General features: G+C 39.9%; 1 protein-coding gene across 1 annotated transcript in view; it reads left to right on the top strand.

The window, feature by feature from the left end:
* The window catches only part of LOC121863504, a 73,803-nt gene extending 64,591 nt beyond the window's left edge, over nt 1-9,212 (top strand). Inside the window, exons 2-5 of the mRNA XM_042362177.1 lie at nt 3,840-4,184; nt 5,796-5,932; nt 7,260-7,479; nt 8,049-9,212. Of these exons, the coding sequence (XP_042218111.1) occupies nt 3,840-4,184; nt 5,796-5,932; nt 7,260-7,479; nt 8,049-8,146 (800 nt within the window). The 3' untranslated portion in view covers nt 8,147-9,212. The remainder of the gene's footprint in view (nt 1-3,839; nt 4,185-5,795; nt 5,933-7,259; nt 7,480-8,048) is intronic.
* The last annotated feature ends 4,605 nt before the right edge of the window (nt 9,213-13,817 follow it).

The raw sequence follows: 13,817 nt of genomic DNA, 5'->3' as shown, positions 1-13,817 counted from the left end.
CTGAGGTATTCGAGGTTAGTACACACCTCTCTGGTCTGTATAAGGATGGGAGTAGGAAGCGGCTGACGGTGGCTGACGGTGGAGTCTCATTGCAATTTGAACTTCCAACTTTCTGTCGTAATTTTCTCTGGTAACTTAGATGTGTTCTCATATCTCTTGTTATGGGGGCAATTATAATGTGAGGCTCTCTGAGAATCCGTCTTTACCGAGACAGTTAAGAGAGCCAGTTAGATACGTTCTCACATCTCCAGTTAAAGAAGCCAGTTAGATACGTTCTCCTATACTAAGATAGTTAAGGGAGCCAGTTACATACGTTCTCCTATACCAAGACAGTTAAGGGAGCCGGTTACATACGTTCTCCTATACTAAGACAGTTAAGGGAGCCAGTTACATACGTTCTCATATCTCCAGTTAAGGGAGCCAGTTACATACGTTCTCATATCTCCAGTTAAGGGAGCCAGTTACATACGTTCTCACATCTCTAGACAAGAGTTAATAATAAAAACACATACAAACCCGGGATTATTTTTTTTTTGGTTCACTCTGTAACCTCTACGCGAGTAATGGTCTGAAGAGAAGAGAGGGCTAGAGTTGACCACCAGACAGCAACTGATTGGTACATTCGTCGGTGTTGAGGTTGGTGTGAGGGGGGAGAAGAGGGTGTTGGAGGAGGATAATGCCAAGCAATCGGTGCTCAATGAAGTGATAGAATTACAAAGTTTGGTTGAGAGAGTGTGAGAGAGAAAGAGGAGGGGAGGAGGGAAGGGAAGAGTTTGCAGGAGAGGTGTTGGTGGTGATATTCAATAACTACCAACACTACCACCATCAAGAACAACAACAAGCAACAACCGCCAGTATAATCACCATAACCACCACTATCACCAGTGTCCAACCACCACCATCACCACCACCACTACTACCATCACTCATCGACAACAAACAACCACCATCACTAACAACAACAACAACAATCGTATGGGTTTGTTCGCTTGGAAGTAATAATTTTTTTTCCCACAATCCAATTTTATTACATTTTCTTGTTCGTGTTCATCTTTTTCCTCCTTCAGTCCCCGAGTTTTTTCCCCGTGTGGAGTTTTTCCCTATTTGATGTAGTTTCTGACTTGTGCTTTTTTCCCCTTGTTTTTTCCCTGTTGTGTTTTTTCCTTAGTGTTTAGTACATTATATGTTTTTCATCGATTTTTTCCTTCTAGTAATTTTTCCTTGAATTTTTCCCTGGTATTTTTTTTTACCTCGTTTATTTCTTTTGGTTTTTTCCTCGTGTTCGTCATGGTGTTTTTTTAGTCTTTTTTCTTTTTTGTTTTCTTGTATGTTTCATCTGTGTTTTTTTCCCTCGTGTGATGTTCACCTCGTGATCTAATTTGTGTTTTTCTTTCACCCTTTTCCTCGTCTTTATATTTGTGTGTTACTTGTGTTTGTGTGTGTATACGTTTTTTGTGTGTTTTTTTCATATACTTCTTCGTCATTTATATTTCCCTTATGTTATTTTTTCTTCCCTTGATGTCATATTTTCCTTCCGTTTTTCCTCGTGTATTACTTCATATTTTTTTCCCTCCTGTGTTTGACTTGTGTTTATTCCCTTACTTTAATTCTTCCGTTTTTATTTTTAGTTTTAATATTGCTCTCTCTGGCTCGCTCTCTCTGGCTCGCTCTCTCTGGCTCGCTCTCTCTGGCTCGGCTCAAGAGGATATACTGTACCAACTAGTGTCTGTCTCTATCTCTCTCTTGGTAGGTCGGGGTTGTGCTGTAATTTTGATTCTCTGATACAGTAGCAGCAGTAGAAGTAGCAGCAGCAGCAGTAGCAGTAACAACAGCACTTAAAAATAACAGTATCAGTTGAAGTACACAAGGTAGCACACAGGTGATAACAGGAGAATGAATGTGAAAGAAACTTCAGTGTAAAGAGGAAATGAATGCAGGAGATGAAGGAAGGTAAATGAAGGTAACACAAGAACACATGAATAAGTAATGAAGGAATAATCAGTCGCTCCTAAGAGAGGATGAAGGAAGGAAGGAAGGAAGGAAGGAAGGAAGACCCACCTGTGCTCTGTGACTAGGCACTAATAACTATCTTACCTGTAATACCTGGACTCACAATGACACCTGTATTTATTAACAGGAGTAATACACCTGGCGTTTCTCCTACAGTAATGTCTTTAACAAAAATTCTAAGCAATTTTTGTGATTATTGGTATTTTTTTTGTATTTGTATAAAAAACAAAAAATAAAAGCCAGTTGTTGTAATAGTGACTTTTGTTAAATAAAAAAATAGTCTGGCGATGAAAATAACGCCAGCAATGGAGTTCATAAAGGACAGCGGTGGCGGTGGGTGAAGAACGACTAATGAACCACAGGTGAAGGTAATCATTAGACTGCTGACAGGTAGACTCACTACACCGCCCCTGTGAAGGTGTGATCAAGCTAGAGGTGGGAGGATGATGGGTAGTGTGCGGTTAAAGTGTGTTTACGTTAGGTTAGGTAAAGGTTAGGATAGGTTATGTCCAGTTAGGTTAAAGTAGCGCAAGGTTATGTTAAATTGGCGTTAGGTTAAGTTAAATTAGTGTTAGGTTAACCTGGTGAAATAAACTTGGGTGACTAATCTTCATGTGACCCCTAAAATAAGTACCGAAGACAAATATTCACCTCTGGAACTCCTGACAACCACACCAAGACGTTCTCCCTAGCGTACAGTACATTCTATATCAGTACAATAATATCCTGTTTAAACTGAGTCCATTTCCGCCTCCTAACCTTCCCTCACCGTCCCTGTGAAAGGTGAGACTTCAAAAGCGCCCCCTAGAATCTTCCTTGTGGCAGATACACTCTAGGAATTCATCGTTTGTGCTGAAAGGAGAACTATTTATATCCTTTTGATGACTTTTGTGGTATATCGAGTAAACATATCGTTGATTTTTTCCTGTCTCCACCGGGGAATATATATATCGTAATAGAGAATGTTTTTGAAATCGAATAAATCACAGGTGTAAACATTTATCGGAAATGTTTGAGGAAAAAATGTTGAATGTATCGTGACTATTAATGTTTCGTTCAGCGATTTCTGATGTTTTCCTTTGCAACAACATGAACAAATTACTAAAAACAATTTTCAACGAAATAACTTATTTTCAAGGTGTCCCCAGGTGAGTTGCCATGTCCCCAGGTGAGTTACCATGCCCCCAGGTGAGTTACCATGTCCCCAGGTGAGTTACTATGCCCCCAGGTGAGATGTCATGCCCCCCAGGTGAGATGTCATGGCCCCCCAGGTGAGATGTCATGGCCCCCAGCCCCTCCGTAACTCCCAAACAAATGAACTGGGAGGCAATAATCGTGATGTGATGCATTGCTGACGTCTGGATTTTTTTTTTCTAAATCATTTTGACTGAAGGAATTCCAATAGTCATGTCGGTGTCTTTTTCGTATGATCTTTTTTTTTAGTTTTATCGCTTTCCCTCTGTTTTCCACAAACTCTGAACAAACAAATGGGAAAAGTTTCAGAGTGTATTTTTCCTTCCCACATAGTTTTGCATTCTGTATTCTCATTTGCATGTCGTTTTCTCTTGTTCAAAGGCAGTGAGTTGATGAAGGTACAGCGACTGACACCTGTCGATACCAGATCTTTCTTCTCTTACATTTCTTTTTGGATTCCAGAGTAACATCTTACACCTCATTGGTCCTAACTGATATTCCCTACACCCGATTGGTCTCCACAGATATACCCTACACCCCATTGGTCTCCACAGATATACCCTACATCCCATTGGTCCCTACAGATACACCCTGCAGCCTGTTCGCGTCACTAGCTCTTCTCTCCTCTTCCACAGGTGTGTCAACAGCCATCAAAATCACCAGATTGGAGGTCCCTACACCCCTGGCGGTGGGTGATAGTGGGTGGCTCGAGTGTGAGTGGGCGGACGAGGGCGACCACGTCTACACCCTCAAGTGGTACCTTGGCATCGACGAGTTCTACCGCTGGACTCCCCTCGAGACGCCCTCAGTGAAGGTGTTCCCCACTCAGCACTTCAACGTAGATACCCAGTCGTCTCAGCGAGGGCGAGTCAAGATACGAAACGTGACGGTAGATGCCGGGGGGAACTACCGTTGTGAGGTGTCTGGAGAGGCGCCAGTGTTTAAGACCTCCTTCAGGTCCGCCATCATGACTGTTGTCGGTGAGTCAGTGTGAGGAAGAGGAGAAGGAGTGGTGAGATGTGTGTGTGGTTGTTTCAAAATGATACACTGCAAAAGAAAAACATTAATATTCATCACTAAACTATCACTACTACTACTACTACTCCTCACACCAACAACCCACACCAACAACCCACACCAGCGCTAAAGAGTTTCATCAAGTCTTCCTGATTGTTGATGAAGTCAGGTGACGGTAATTTATTCACCAGAAGTACAGTTTACTCTCACTGGCCGAGCTGTCTGACTCGTTTTACATACTGGCTTTGAAGACCCGGGTTCTTCTTGTTCCTCTGCTGCCTGTTAGGTCCTTGCTGCCAGACACAGAGGCGGGAGTTGACTGTGCAATTTATACAGCTGCTTCTACATGGCATTAATGCTCGGGAAGGAGAAACAGGTGTGCTAAGGGAGAGGGAGTGTATGTCTCAAGGGAGATAGGGAGTGTCAAGGGAGGTAGGGAGTGTCAAGGGAGATAGGGAGTGTCAAGGGAGGTAGGGAGTGTCAAGGGAGGAAAGGGGCTGTCAAGGGAGATATATGATCGTGATTACTAAACAAACTCACCTCCACACTTCACACACTCAACACTTCACACATTTACCTCACACACTTCACACACACTCAACACTTCACACACTCAACACTTCACACACTCAACACTTCACACACTCACTTCACTCACCTCCACACTTCAGTAGGTTACATCATCTTTAATATCCTGAAACTCGAGGCAAAATCATGAACAGCAAATCATGGCTTGAAATTTCTCGTCTTCTTTCCTTTACAAATGACACACAGACACACACACACACACACACACACACACACACACACGACGAACACAAACACACCAACACATACACACCTACACATACACACTACAGCAAAACGTTCAAAACACACACACACACGAAAAACAAAGCGGCGAGCAAATACAGTGGAAGCAATAAATATGGAGAGAACTCAGTCAGTATTTGCTTGACGTATAAACTGTTGGAATATGATAGGAACATTGTCGTATCCTGAGGCCAGATTCTCAAAGACTCGCCTGGTTGAATATTTCTCGTAACTATAGATACAAAAATACATTCAATTGGTTTACCTTAAGCTAAAAACAACAACCAAAAATGACGTTTACAAATGGAAGGTAATTAATTCTCAGACTGTACCTTAACTGCAGCGGGCGTTCACACAGGTATTTTTAATTACAGGTTCCCCAAGGTGTTTGAGTTTTTTTAGTTGATTTTAAACCTTTATTTACTCTCCTAATGTTTATAATTACAGTAGAGTCTCAGTGTATTTCTTAAGCCATTTTTTTTAACGTTGTTTTTGGGCTTTAGCTCTGTCATTATTTAACCAGTCTTATATATTTAACCAATCCTCAACCACTCTGATTAGACTTTAGCCAAGAGTGAGTCAGTCATTGATTAACCTTCATCAAGTAGTGAGTTATACCTGTGTTGAATTTTATACCTGTAACCAAACATTAACCAGTGCTGAGTCATATACCTGTGACTAATCTTTAACCTGTGTGGAGACTTAACACCTGTGGCCACCTAACACCACCACCACTCAGTGACACTCTTACACCTGGGCAGATGTACCTGACGATCGGCCGATAATTAGCAGTAAAGGGCGAGGACCTTACCGCCTTCAGGAGCAAGTTACCTTTACCTGTTCCTCTCACGACGCTAAGCCCGCCCCTCACCTCACCTTCTACATCAACGATCAGCCTGTGAGTACACCTACCTCCACGTGTTAGAAGATTTTCACCTGTATTCACCTGTTTTGAGGAGGATGTAATGTCTATACCTTTCAGTGGCTTGAGTTTACAGTACTTCTGGATTTATTATTTTCTAAAATCTGGTTAGGTTTGGCTAGGTTAGGTTAGGTTAGGTTAGGTTAGGTTAGGTTAGGTTAGGTTAGGTTAGGTTAGGTTAGGTTAGGTTAGGTTAGGTTAGGCTAGGTTAGGTTAGGTTAGGTTAGGTTAGGTTAGGTTAAGTTAATTAAGTCTGGTTCTGTGTTATTCTGACTAAATAAACTGTTTTAATTTCAGGTTCAATTTCCTGTTTCTCTGTGTACTTCTTCGTTAGCTGTGTCACTGTTAACTTTGGGTATGAGGACTTACAACTTCAAGAATTGTTGTTGTTTCTCTTTCGTCTTTCTCTCCTTCTGTTTTTCTTATTCATCCTCTCTTTATTCTCCCATCTTCCTATTCTCCTCCTTCCTTCACTCTCTCATCTTCATCTTTCCTCTCCTCTTCTTCTCCTCCTTCCTCTTTCCTCTCATCATCCTCTCACCCCCCCCTCCTTCACTCTCTCATTTCCCTCTCCTACTTCCTCTTTCCTCTCATCTCTCTCTCTTCCTCCCTTCACTCTCAACACCTCCCTGAACCAATAGGATCATTTGAGGACTTTACAGACTTTGCGCATCGTCTTTACTTGTCCACAGAGGCACTATTCGTCTCCTCCCTCCTCCTGTATTCTGGCACCCTTCCTACATCCATATTCTGGCACTATCCACCTCCCCATTCTTCCTCCTCTCTCTCTCTCTCTCTCCTCTTCCCACATCCATACGCTGGCACCTTTCCCACATCCATATTCTGGCACTATTCCTACATTCATTATCATCCTTCTCCTGTTATATTTCATCCACTCATCTTTCTTCATCTTCCTCATTACTCCCTCTATTTCACTCCTTGTTACCTCTTCTTTATCACCTTCTTCCCTCTCTTCCATCTTTTATTTATCCATCTTTATTCTTAGCTTTCTATACCATTTCTTCTATCTTATCTATGTACTCATTTAACATTTTTCTCTATATTTCCACCATTTAATCACTTTTTTTTACTCCCTTTTATTTGATTATTTTTGGGTGTTCAGTTTTATTTATGTTTTTTAGGGTATATATATAATTTTTTGTTGTTGTTTCTATGTTATGTCTTCCTTCCTTCCTTCCTTCCTTCCTTCCTTCCTTCCTCTCACACACACACTACATTAAAGACCTAAAACCCACCAACACAATTAAATAATCCTTCAAAAGAGTTCAATCCTTTACCACAGGTTGATCCAACGTGGGAGGAAGATGAACACATATTCTTGAACGACACAACGTCCCTGGAGACGGTAGAGAAGACGCTGAAATTCCGCCTTCGTCCTACCATGGTTCAACTGGGTGTCCTGACAGTCAAGTGTGTGGCGTCCTATCCTGATCTGTATTGGGAAAGCAGTGAGAGCGCCTTTACAGTGGACCAGCCCTATGATAGCGTTTATGGGCATAATGGTATGTGGGTGGTGGTGGGTGGTAGTGGTACTGGATGATGGTGGTAGTTAGTGGGTGGTAGTTGATGGTGGGGTGATGGTGGTGGGTGGTGGGTGGTGATTATGGGAGTTGTTGGTAAGTGGTAAAAAGGGTGATGGTAGGTGGTTATGGTAGGTGGTTATGGTAGGTGATAATGGTATGTAATGGTAGATCATAATGGTATATACTTCATGAAACTTAACTTTACTTGACTAGTTGGTTGTAAAATAAACTTGACTATTTTAAACCTTTACCCAAAGAATTATTAAAATGCTAGTTAGAAATTTTATTACCTGGGCTATTAATTGAAATACGGCTATTAAAACACCTTAGCAACTATTTAGAGGCTAGTTAAATATTGGCTCTTTATGTTTTTAGGATTAAGTAACAATGTCTGTCTCCTTCCTTCCTTCCTTCCTTCCTTCCTTCCTTCCTTCCTTCCTTCCTTCCTTCCTTCCTTCCTTCCTTCCTTCCTCTCCAAACATAACCCATAACACCACCCTTGAGACTCACTCTAGTACTTGATGATAATTTGTTGTTTCTCGTTCCAGGGTTTGTGATTATAGGGGGGGTGTCCAGGCCAGTAGGATCCAGTCATCTGCTGTATTCCCTGCTGCTGCTGCTCCTGCTCGCCACCTTCCTCTTGTAGCTCTCTGCTCCTTTCTCTACTTCCCTGCTGTGATATTCTGCTGTGTCCAAGATAATTTCCTGTGCCCAGACCAACAGCCTTCGCTTTTCTGTTTGCTGTCTTCCCCGTCACTACTGCCTGTTAGCCTTCTGTTGTAGCCCACTGTTGTTGTTATCTTCACTACTGTGACCTCCTGTTATCATTCCTCCAGTTATAGTGTGTTGCCTCTTCTTTGTCTTTATTCGTGTATATCACTTATCTCTTCCTCTTTTATTGCCACGTTATTCAATTCCTCATTGCCTCCTCTGATGAAGATTTGCACTGCTGCTCCTCTTCTTAAGCTCTGAAATTTGTAGAATCTTTTGTTTTCAAGTCTCCTCCTCCCCCTCCCCTCCTTCCTCTTTCCCCTTCCTGCTCCTTTCCCTCCCCCTCATCCTCCTCCTCCTCCCCCTCATCCTCCTCCTCCTCCTCCCTTCCCCGTCTCCCCCACCTCCTCTCCCTCTTCTTCTATCCTGTGTCCCCCCCCAAGGCGAGAAGAGGCAATTGAAAAGAGGCGGCTGAGAAAGATTACAAGAGTTTTGCATATTCTTCATCTTGATGCAGAAATAACGTTCATAAATTATGCAAGTTGAGGGAAGTTTGGACTCCAAATAATAATAATTCCCACCAAACGAGACGATCCACAAAACTGCTGCTGCTGGTGGTGGTGCTGCTGCTGTTGCTGTTCTTGAGGCAGCAGAACCCTTTGTTGCTGCAGCCAGATCTCTTGTTGCTGCAGCCGTATCTCTTGTTGCTGCAGCCGTATCTCTTGGTGCTGCAGCCAGATCTCTTGTTGCTGCAGCTGGATCTCTTGTTGCTGAAGCCAGATCTCTTGTTGCTGCAGCTGGAGCTCTTGTTGCTGCAGCTGGATCTCTTGTTGCTGCAGCCGGATCTCTTGTTACTTCTGTTGGTGTTCTCGTGGTAACTGAACCCCTATTTCCGGCAGTTGATTTTGATGCTATGGGAACTCCTGTTGTTGCAGCTGTTATTCCTGTTGATGTGTGTTGCAGTATCGCTTATTTCAATATATGCAGTACTGGTATATATATATATATATATATATATATATATATAAATGGGCTTTTTCAAATGTGTGTGTGTGTATATATATATAAATTCACTAATGTAACTCCACTGGGACTTTCATAATGTTTATTTTTCTATGTCATTCGTGTAATCTTGATGGCAATGGAATATTATGGATCACACGACTAAAAAGAAAAAAAACGAAAAGAATATTGTGTTTTGATGTTTGTGCATGTTTGTGTGTGTTTATATACTGGTGACTGTTTTTATTTACATCCCCCACACATCCTTTGTATCCGTGTGTGTGTGTGTGTGTGTGTGTGTGTGTGTGTGTGTGTGTGTGTGTGTGTGTGTGTTTTGACGACAGGATATGCTGACAAGGTATTTTGCCTTATTCATGCAAATGCATTATCAATTATGCATTTATTCTGGTTTTCAAAGAAGAATAATCATGTGAATTTGTCATCCATCCATCCATCCATCCATCCATCCATCCAATCTGGTTCGAAGGATGCATTTCTCACACCGAGTCATGCACCGAACTCATCCAACCATACATAAATATTAACCAGTCATTCTCAGGTCCCCTCCAACCATGCTTGCGACCCATGCTATCATGCACAAGCTCTATTTAGACGTGTGCATGCTCAGTACATCCTGTTATGGACGGGTCGTGTTTAGCTATGCACTCAATCATATGCATATTCTATCCAGACGCATGATTATTCCAGTCATTCTAGCCCTATCATACTAGTCTCATTCAATTGTACTAGCCCCATTCATTAGCACTAAGCGTATCCAATCATACTAGCTCCATCCATTCATACAATAGCTCCATCCACTCTTATTAGCCAATCATACTAGCCCCATCCAATCATACTAGCCCCATCCAATCACACTAGCCCCATCCAATTACACTAGCTCCATCCACTCTTATTAGCCAATCACACTAGCCCCATCCAATCACACTAGCTTCATCTACTCATATTAGCCAATCACACTAGCCCCATCCAATCACACTAGCCCCATCCAATCATACTGGCCCCATCCATCATCCGTCCCATCATCCCCTCAATGTTGTACAGTAGTTAAGGAGTGAAGATAAAACTTAAAGAATTTACTCTTCCTCTTCACCCTCTTCCCTTTCTCCCCCCCTCTCCCTCATCCTCCCCCTCTCCCCTCCCTCCTCTCCCCCTCTCCTCCCCTCCTCCTCCCCCCTCCCTCTCCTCCCCTCCTCTCCCCTCCCCCCCGTCTCCCCTCCTCTCCTCTCTCCCCTCCTCCTCCTCTCTCCTCTCCTCCTCTCCTCCTCCTCCTTCATTCACCTGGATATCTGTTGGCTAATTAAGATATTCAGGTGTTTATTTCCTGTTTAAGTGTAAATATTAAAGTGGGTGCGAGTGTGTTTGTTTGTTAATAATGTTAGTACGTAAAATCGCGACTTGGGAACGACTAGTCTTGAATTACTGTATATTGTAAAGCGACTGTATGTGGGAAAAGTTAATGGTAGTCTTGTATTTTTTCTCTCTTGTTTCTCTCTCTCTCTCTCTCTCTCTCTCTACAGTGTTTTCCTTGTATTATTTTCTATGAAAGTAGAGCTAAAAATCAAGTATCTCTTTGTTTACATGTTGTCAGCTGTTCCGCGGCAAGAGTTCAATATATATTTTCTCCAGTACTCACCGGAACATTTACCCCCACCCCTAAAAAAATATAGTACTTTTCTAATGTACTTTTTTAAGTGTTTTCTCGTCTACTTACCAAAAAAAAAAAGGAAGATATATTCAATGTTTCTTCTTAAAATCTTCAGATCTATTGAATGGAATTATATATAGTTACATAGATATATAATATTACTTAATGCTTTCATGAAGGATTGAGTTGAAAATATTACGCCATTTATCAGGAAATACAATGCTCTGAATGTCTGTCTGTGTGTCTGTCTGTCACTATGATGTTCTGAATGTTGCGTTATATATTTTTTCTCTAATATAAACCGGATGTAGTGAACCAAAGAATGTCATTGTGGATTTATTACTGTTATAATCTGGCTTTAGTTACCACAGTGTTGGGCTGACTCGCTCTCTGTCGATTCTTACGTGAGGTTAAACTATCCCAGCTGGTGGTATAAAGTTGTTGATTATATTATAGGTTTGTCGAAAGGAATCCCAGCCTAAAGTAACCCTTAGAACTGGGAGTCATTAGTACTGGGATCTATTAGTACTGGGATCTGATAGTACTGGGATCTGATAGTACTGGGATCTGTTCGTACTGGAGCCCCTAAGTATACGCTCCACCAGTACTCACACGTATTAGCAAATTTATACAACAAAATATAACAAAAAATCTGATAATACAATAAGTTTATATACATGATTAATACATCACACTTATACGTGATTTTATTCATCAGATTTTGTAGTTGTATTATAATGTAAAAGTTATCTCATTCATAACGACTTTGGTGTTGAATAAAATATAGTGATTTAGAATACACTTAGACCAGGGCTTGTGGTACACTTTATTGAGAATATTTTAATAATTGTTTTCCATAAAGTTTTAATACATTAGAATAAATTTTATATTTAAACTTAAATTTATTATACTTTATGGGAAATGAAGAATAAAGTTAGAATATATCTAAATAAAGTGTTTAATTGCAGGGTATAAGAACTTTCTGAATAAATTGTTTGTTTAGTTAATTTTTTGGAGCTGTCATTAACTTTTTTTTATTCAAATGTTGATAGAATTTTTTTAATAAAATTTTCTGAACTAATTGTTCATTTGTTATTGATTGTCTGCTTAAAGTATTGTACTGTACCTGTAGCGTACTGTACTACCTGTATTGTACTGTACCTGTATTGTACTGTACCTGTATTGTACTGTACCCGTATTGTACAGTACCTGTATTGTACAGTACTAGAAATTTCCTTAAATTGTTTTCCTATTACGACTGTCTTGATGGAAAGTGTTTATTTATTCACTGAACCTGAATAATATACATTTATACAATTCCCTGAACTACTGTAAAGTTACCGATTAAAATGATCAGATAAAAAGTCCATTTGTGAAATGAGTCTGAATAAGCTGTGTATTCATTAATAATGTACTTGATGAAACTCTGTCAAGCATTTTTTTAATTTAATTTAATAAATGAAGGATTCATTATTTCCAAACGTGTTTTTTTTTGTTTTTTTTCATTCCGTGCGTGTGTGTGTCGTGTATGTCTGTGTAATTTTTTTTGTAATACCTTTGTTTGATTCTTGTGAACAATGGAGAGATAAATATATGTAAAATAAATAAATATTGATGAGCAGAATAAGAGAAGTTGTTTTATTAAGGCCTGACAGATGATGGTGATAAGTTATCTTTATAGTAATTATTAATAAAATGGTAATTTATTTTCCTCTTCCTTGAATTAGATACAAATATATAATCTAGTTTGATAAAATTACCCTTTAAATTATGTGTTTGTTTTCACTGTTCGACATAGGTATGGATTTATTTTATTTGTTTGTTTGTTTGTTTGTTATAATTGTAAATAGTCAAACCACAGTACTAAGTTCCAGGTCTCTATGTTTCATCATCTTGGGGTTACGACACTGACTGACTGACTAAATGAATGACAGACAAAATAACATAAGACTCTTTTATTGTTACAGATTTTGTCTTGTATATTTTCTCTCCTTTGGCATTTGTCGTTTTTGTGATTTTTTTTTTTACGTTTACCATTTCTACTTTGTTTTATGTCTGTTTTTTTTTATTATTGATCGGTGTTTTTTTTTTTATTGGTAGGTTATTCGTGGCGCTGCTTCTTGCTGGGGAGAGAAATAGTTCCTTGGGTGGATTCAGACTACAGTACAGAATCACTAACATGAAGTATCGTATGTATAACATCTAGAAATCAATAATGTGTTTACTTTTTTGGTGTTCTGGAGGTAATTTTTTTATTCTATCTAGTGAGTTAAATTTTTTGATAATGTGAGTTATTTTTTGATAGTCTTTTGTTATAGATTAAATGTTTTTTATTGTTTTTTTTTTTTATAGGGGGACTTTTTGAGGGGGGGGGTGGATGTTGTCATTAGTACCACCTTTCTGGGTCATCTTAACTACACTGAAAGATAAACAAAACATCAACACTTCATAATAATCTCCCAAACATCATCCATAATTAGTTTCATAAGACAAATCTGACACGATACACAAACTCACCTTCTAAACTTCGTAACTAATAGTCGTAGTTCATATATAAAGACCAATAACAGTGTTCATATACAGAGAAAAATCATATATTAGACTTTACCTCGATTTATTTTCCGATCTTCTGTTGCTCAGTATTGCTACATGAATCATCTTATCCATCAACCTCTTCATGTGTTTCTGGCCACACACGAGAGCTGAGAGCCAAGATGTGATTCTCCCATTGAGGAAATTAGTATCGTTAAGGTAAGTGCCTGAGGAGGAGTAGTGGAGAAGAGAGATGTTCCAGGAAATTATCTCATTTTACCAAGGATTAATCTCAAGTAGTCGAGAAGTCTTGAGAATCGTGTTAGGTACCGAGAAACACATGATTTTTTTTTTAGAGGTTCAGTCACTTGTCTTACCCTACTCTGTTTGGTATGAGGCCCACTGT

This window comes from Homarus americanus, unplaced genomic scaffold (genome assembly GCF_018991925.1).
Source record: "Homarus americanus isolate GMGI-L3 unplaced genomic scaffold, GMGI_Hamer_2.0 scaffold41366, whole genome shotgun sequence".
NCBI lineage: Eukaryota > Metazoa > Arthropoda > Malacostraca > Decapoda > Nephropidae > Homarus > Homarus americanus.
The sequence above is the reverse complement of the archived record's forward strand: the minus strand, read 5'-3'. Positions and strand labels throughout refer to the sequence as shown.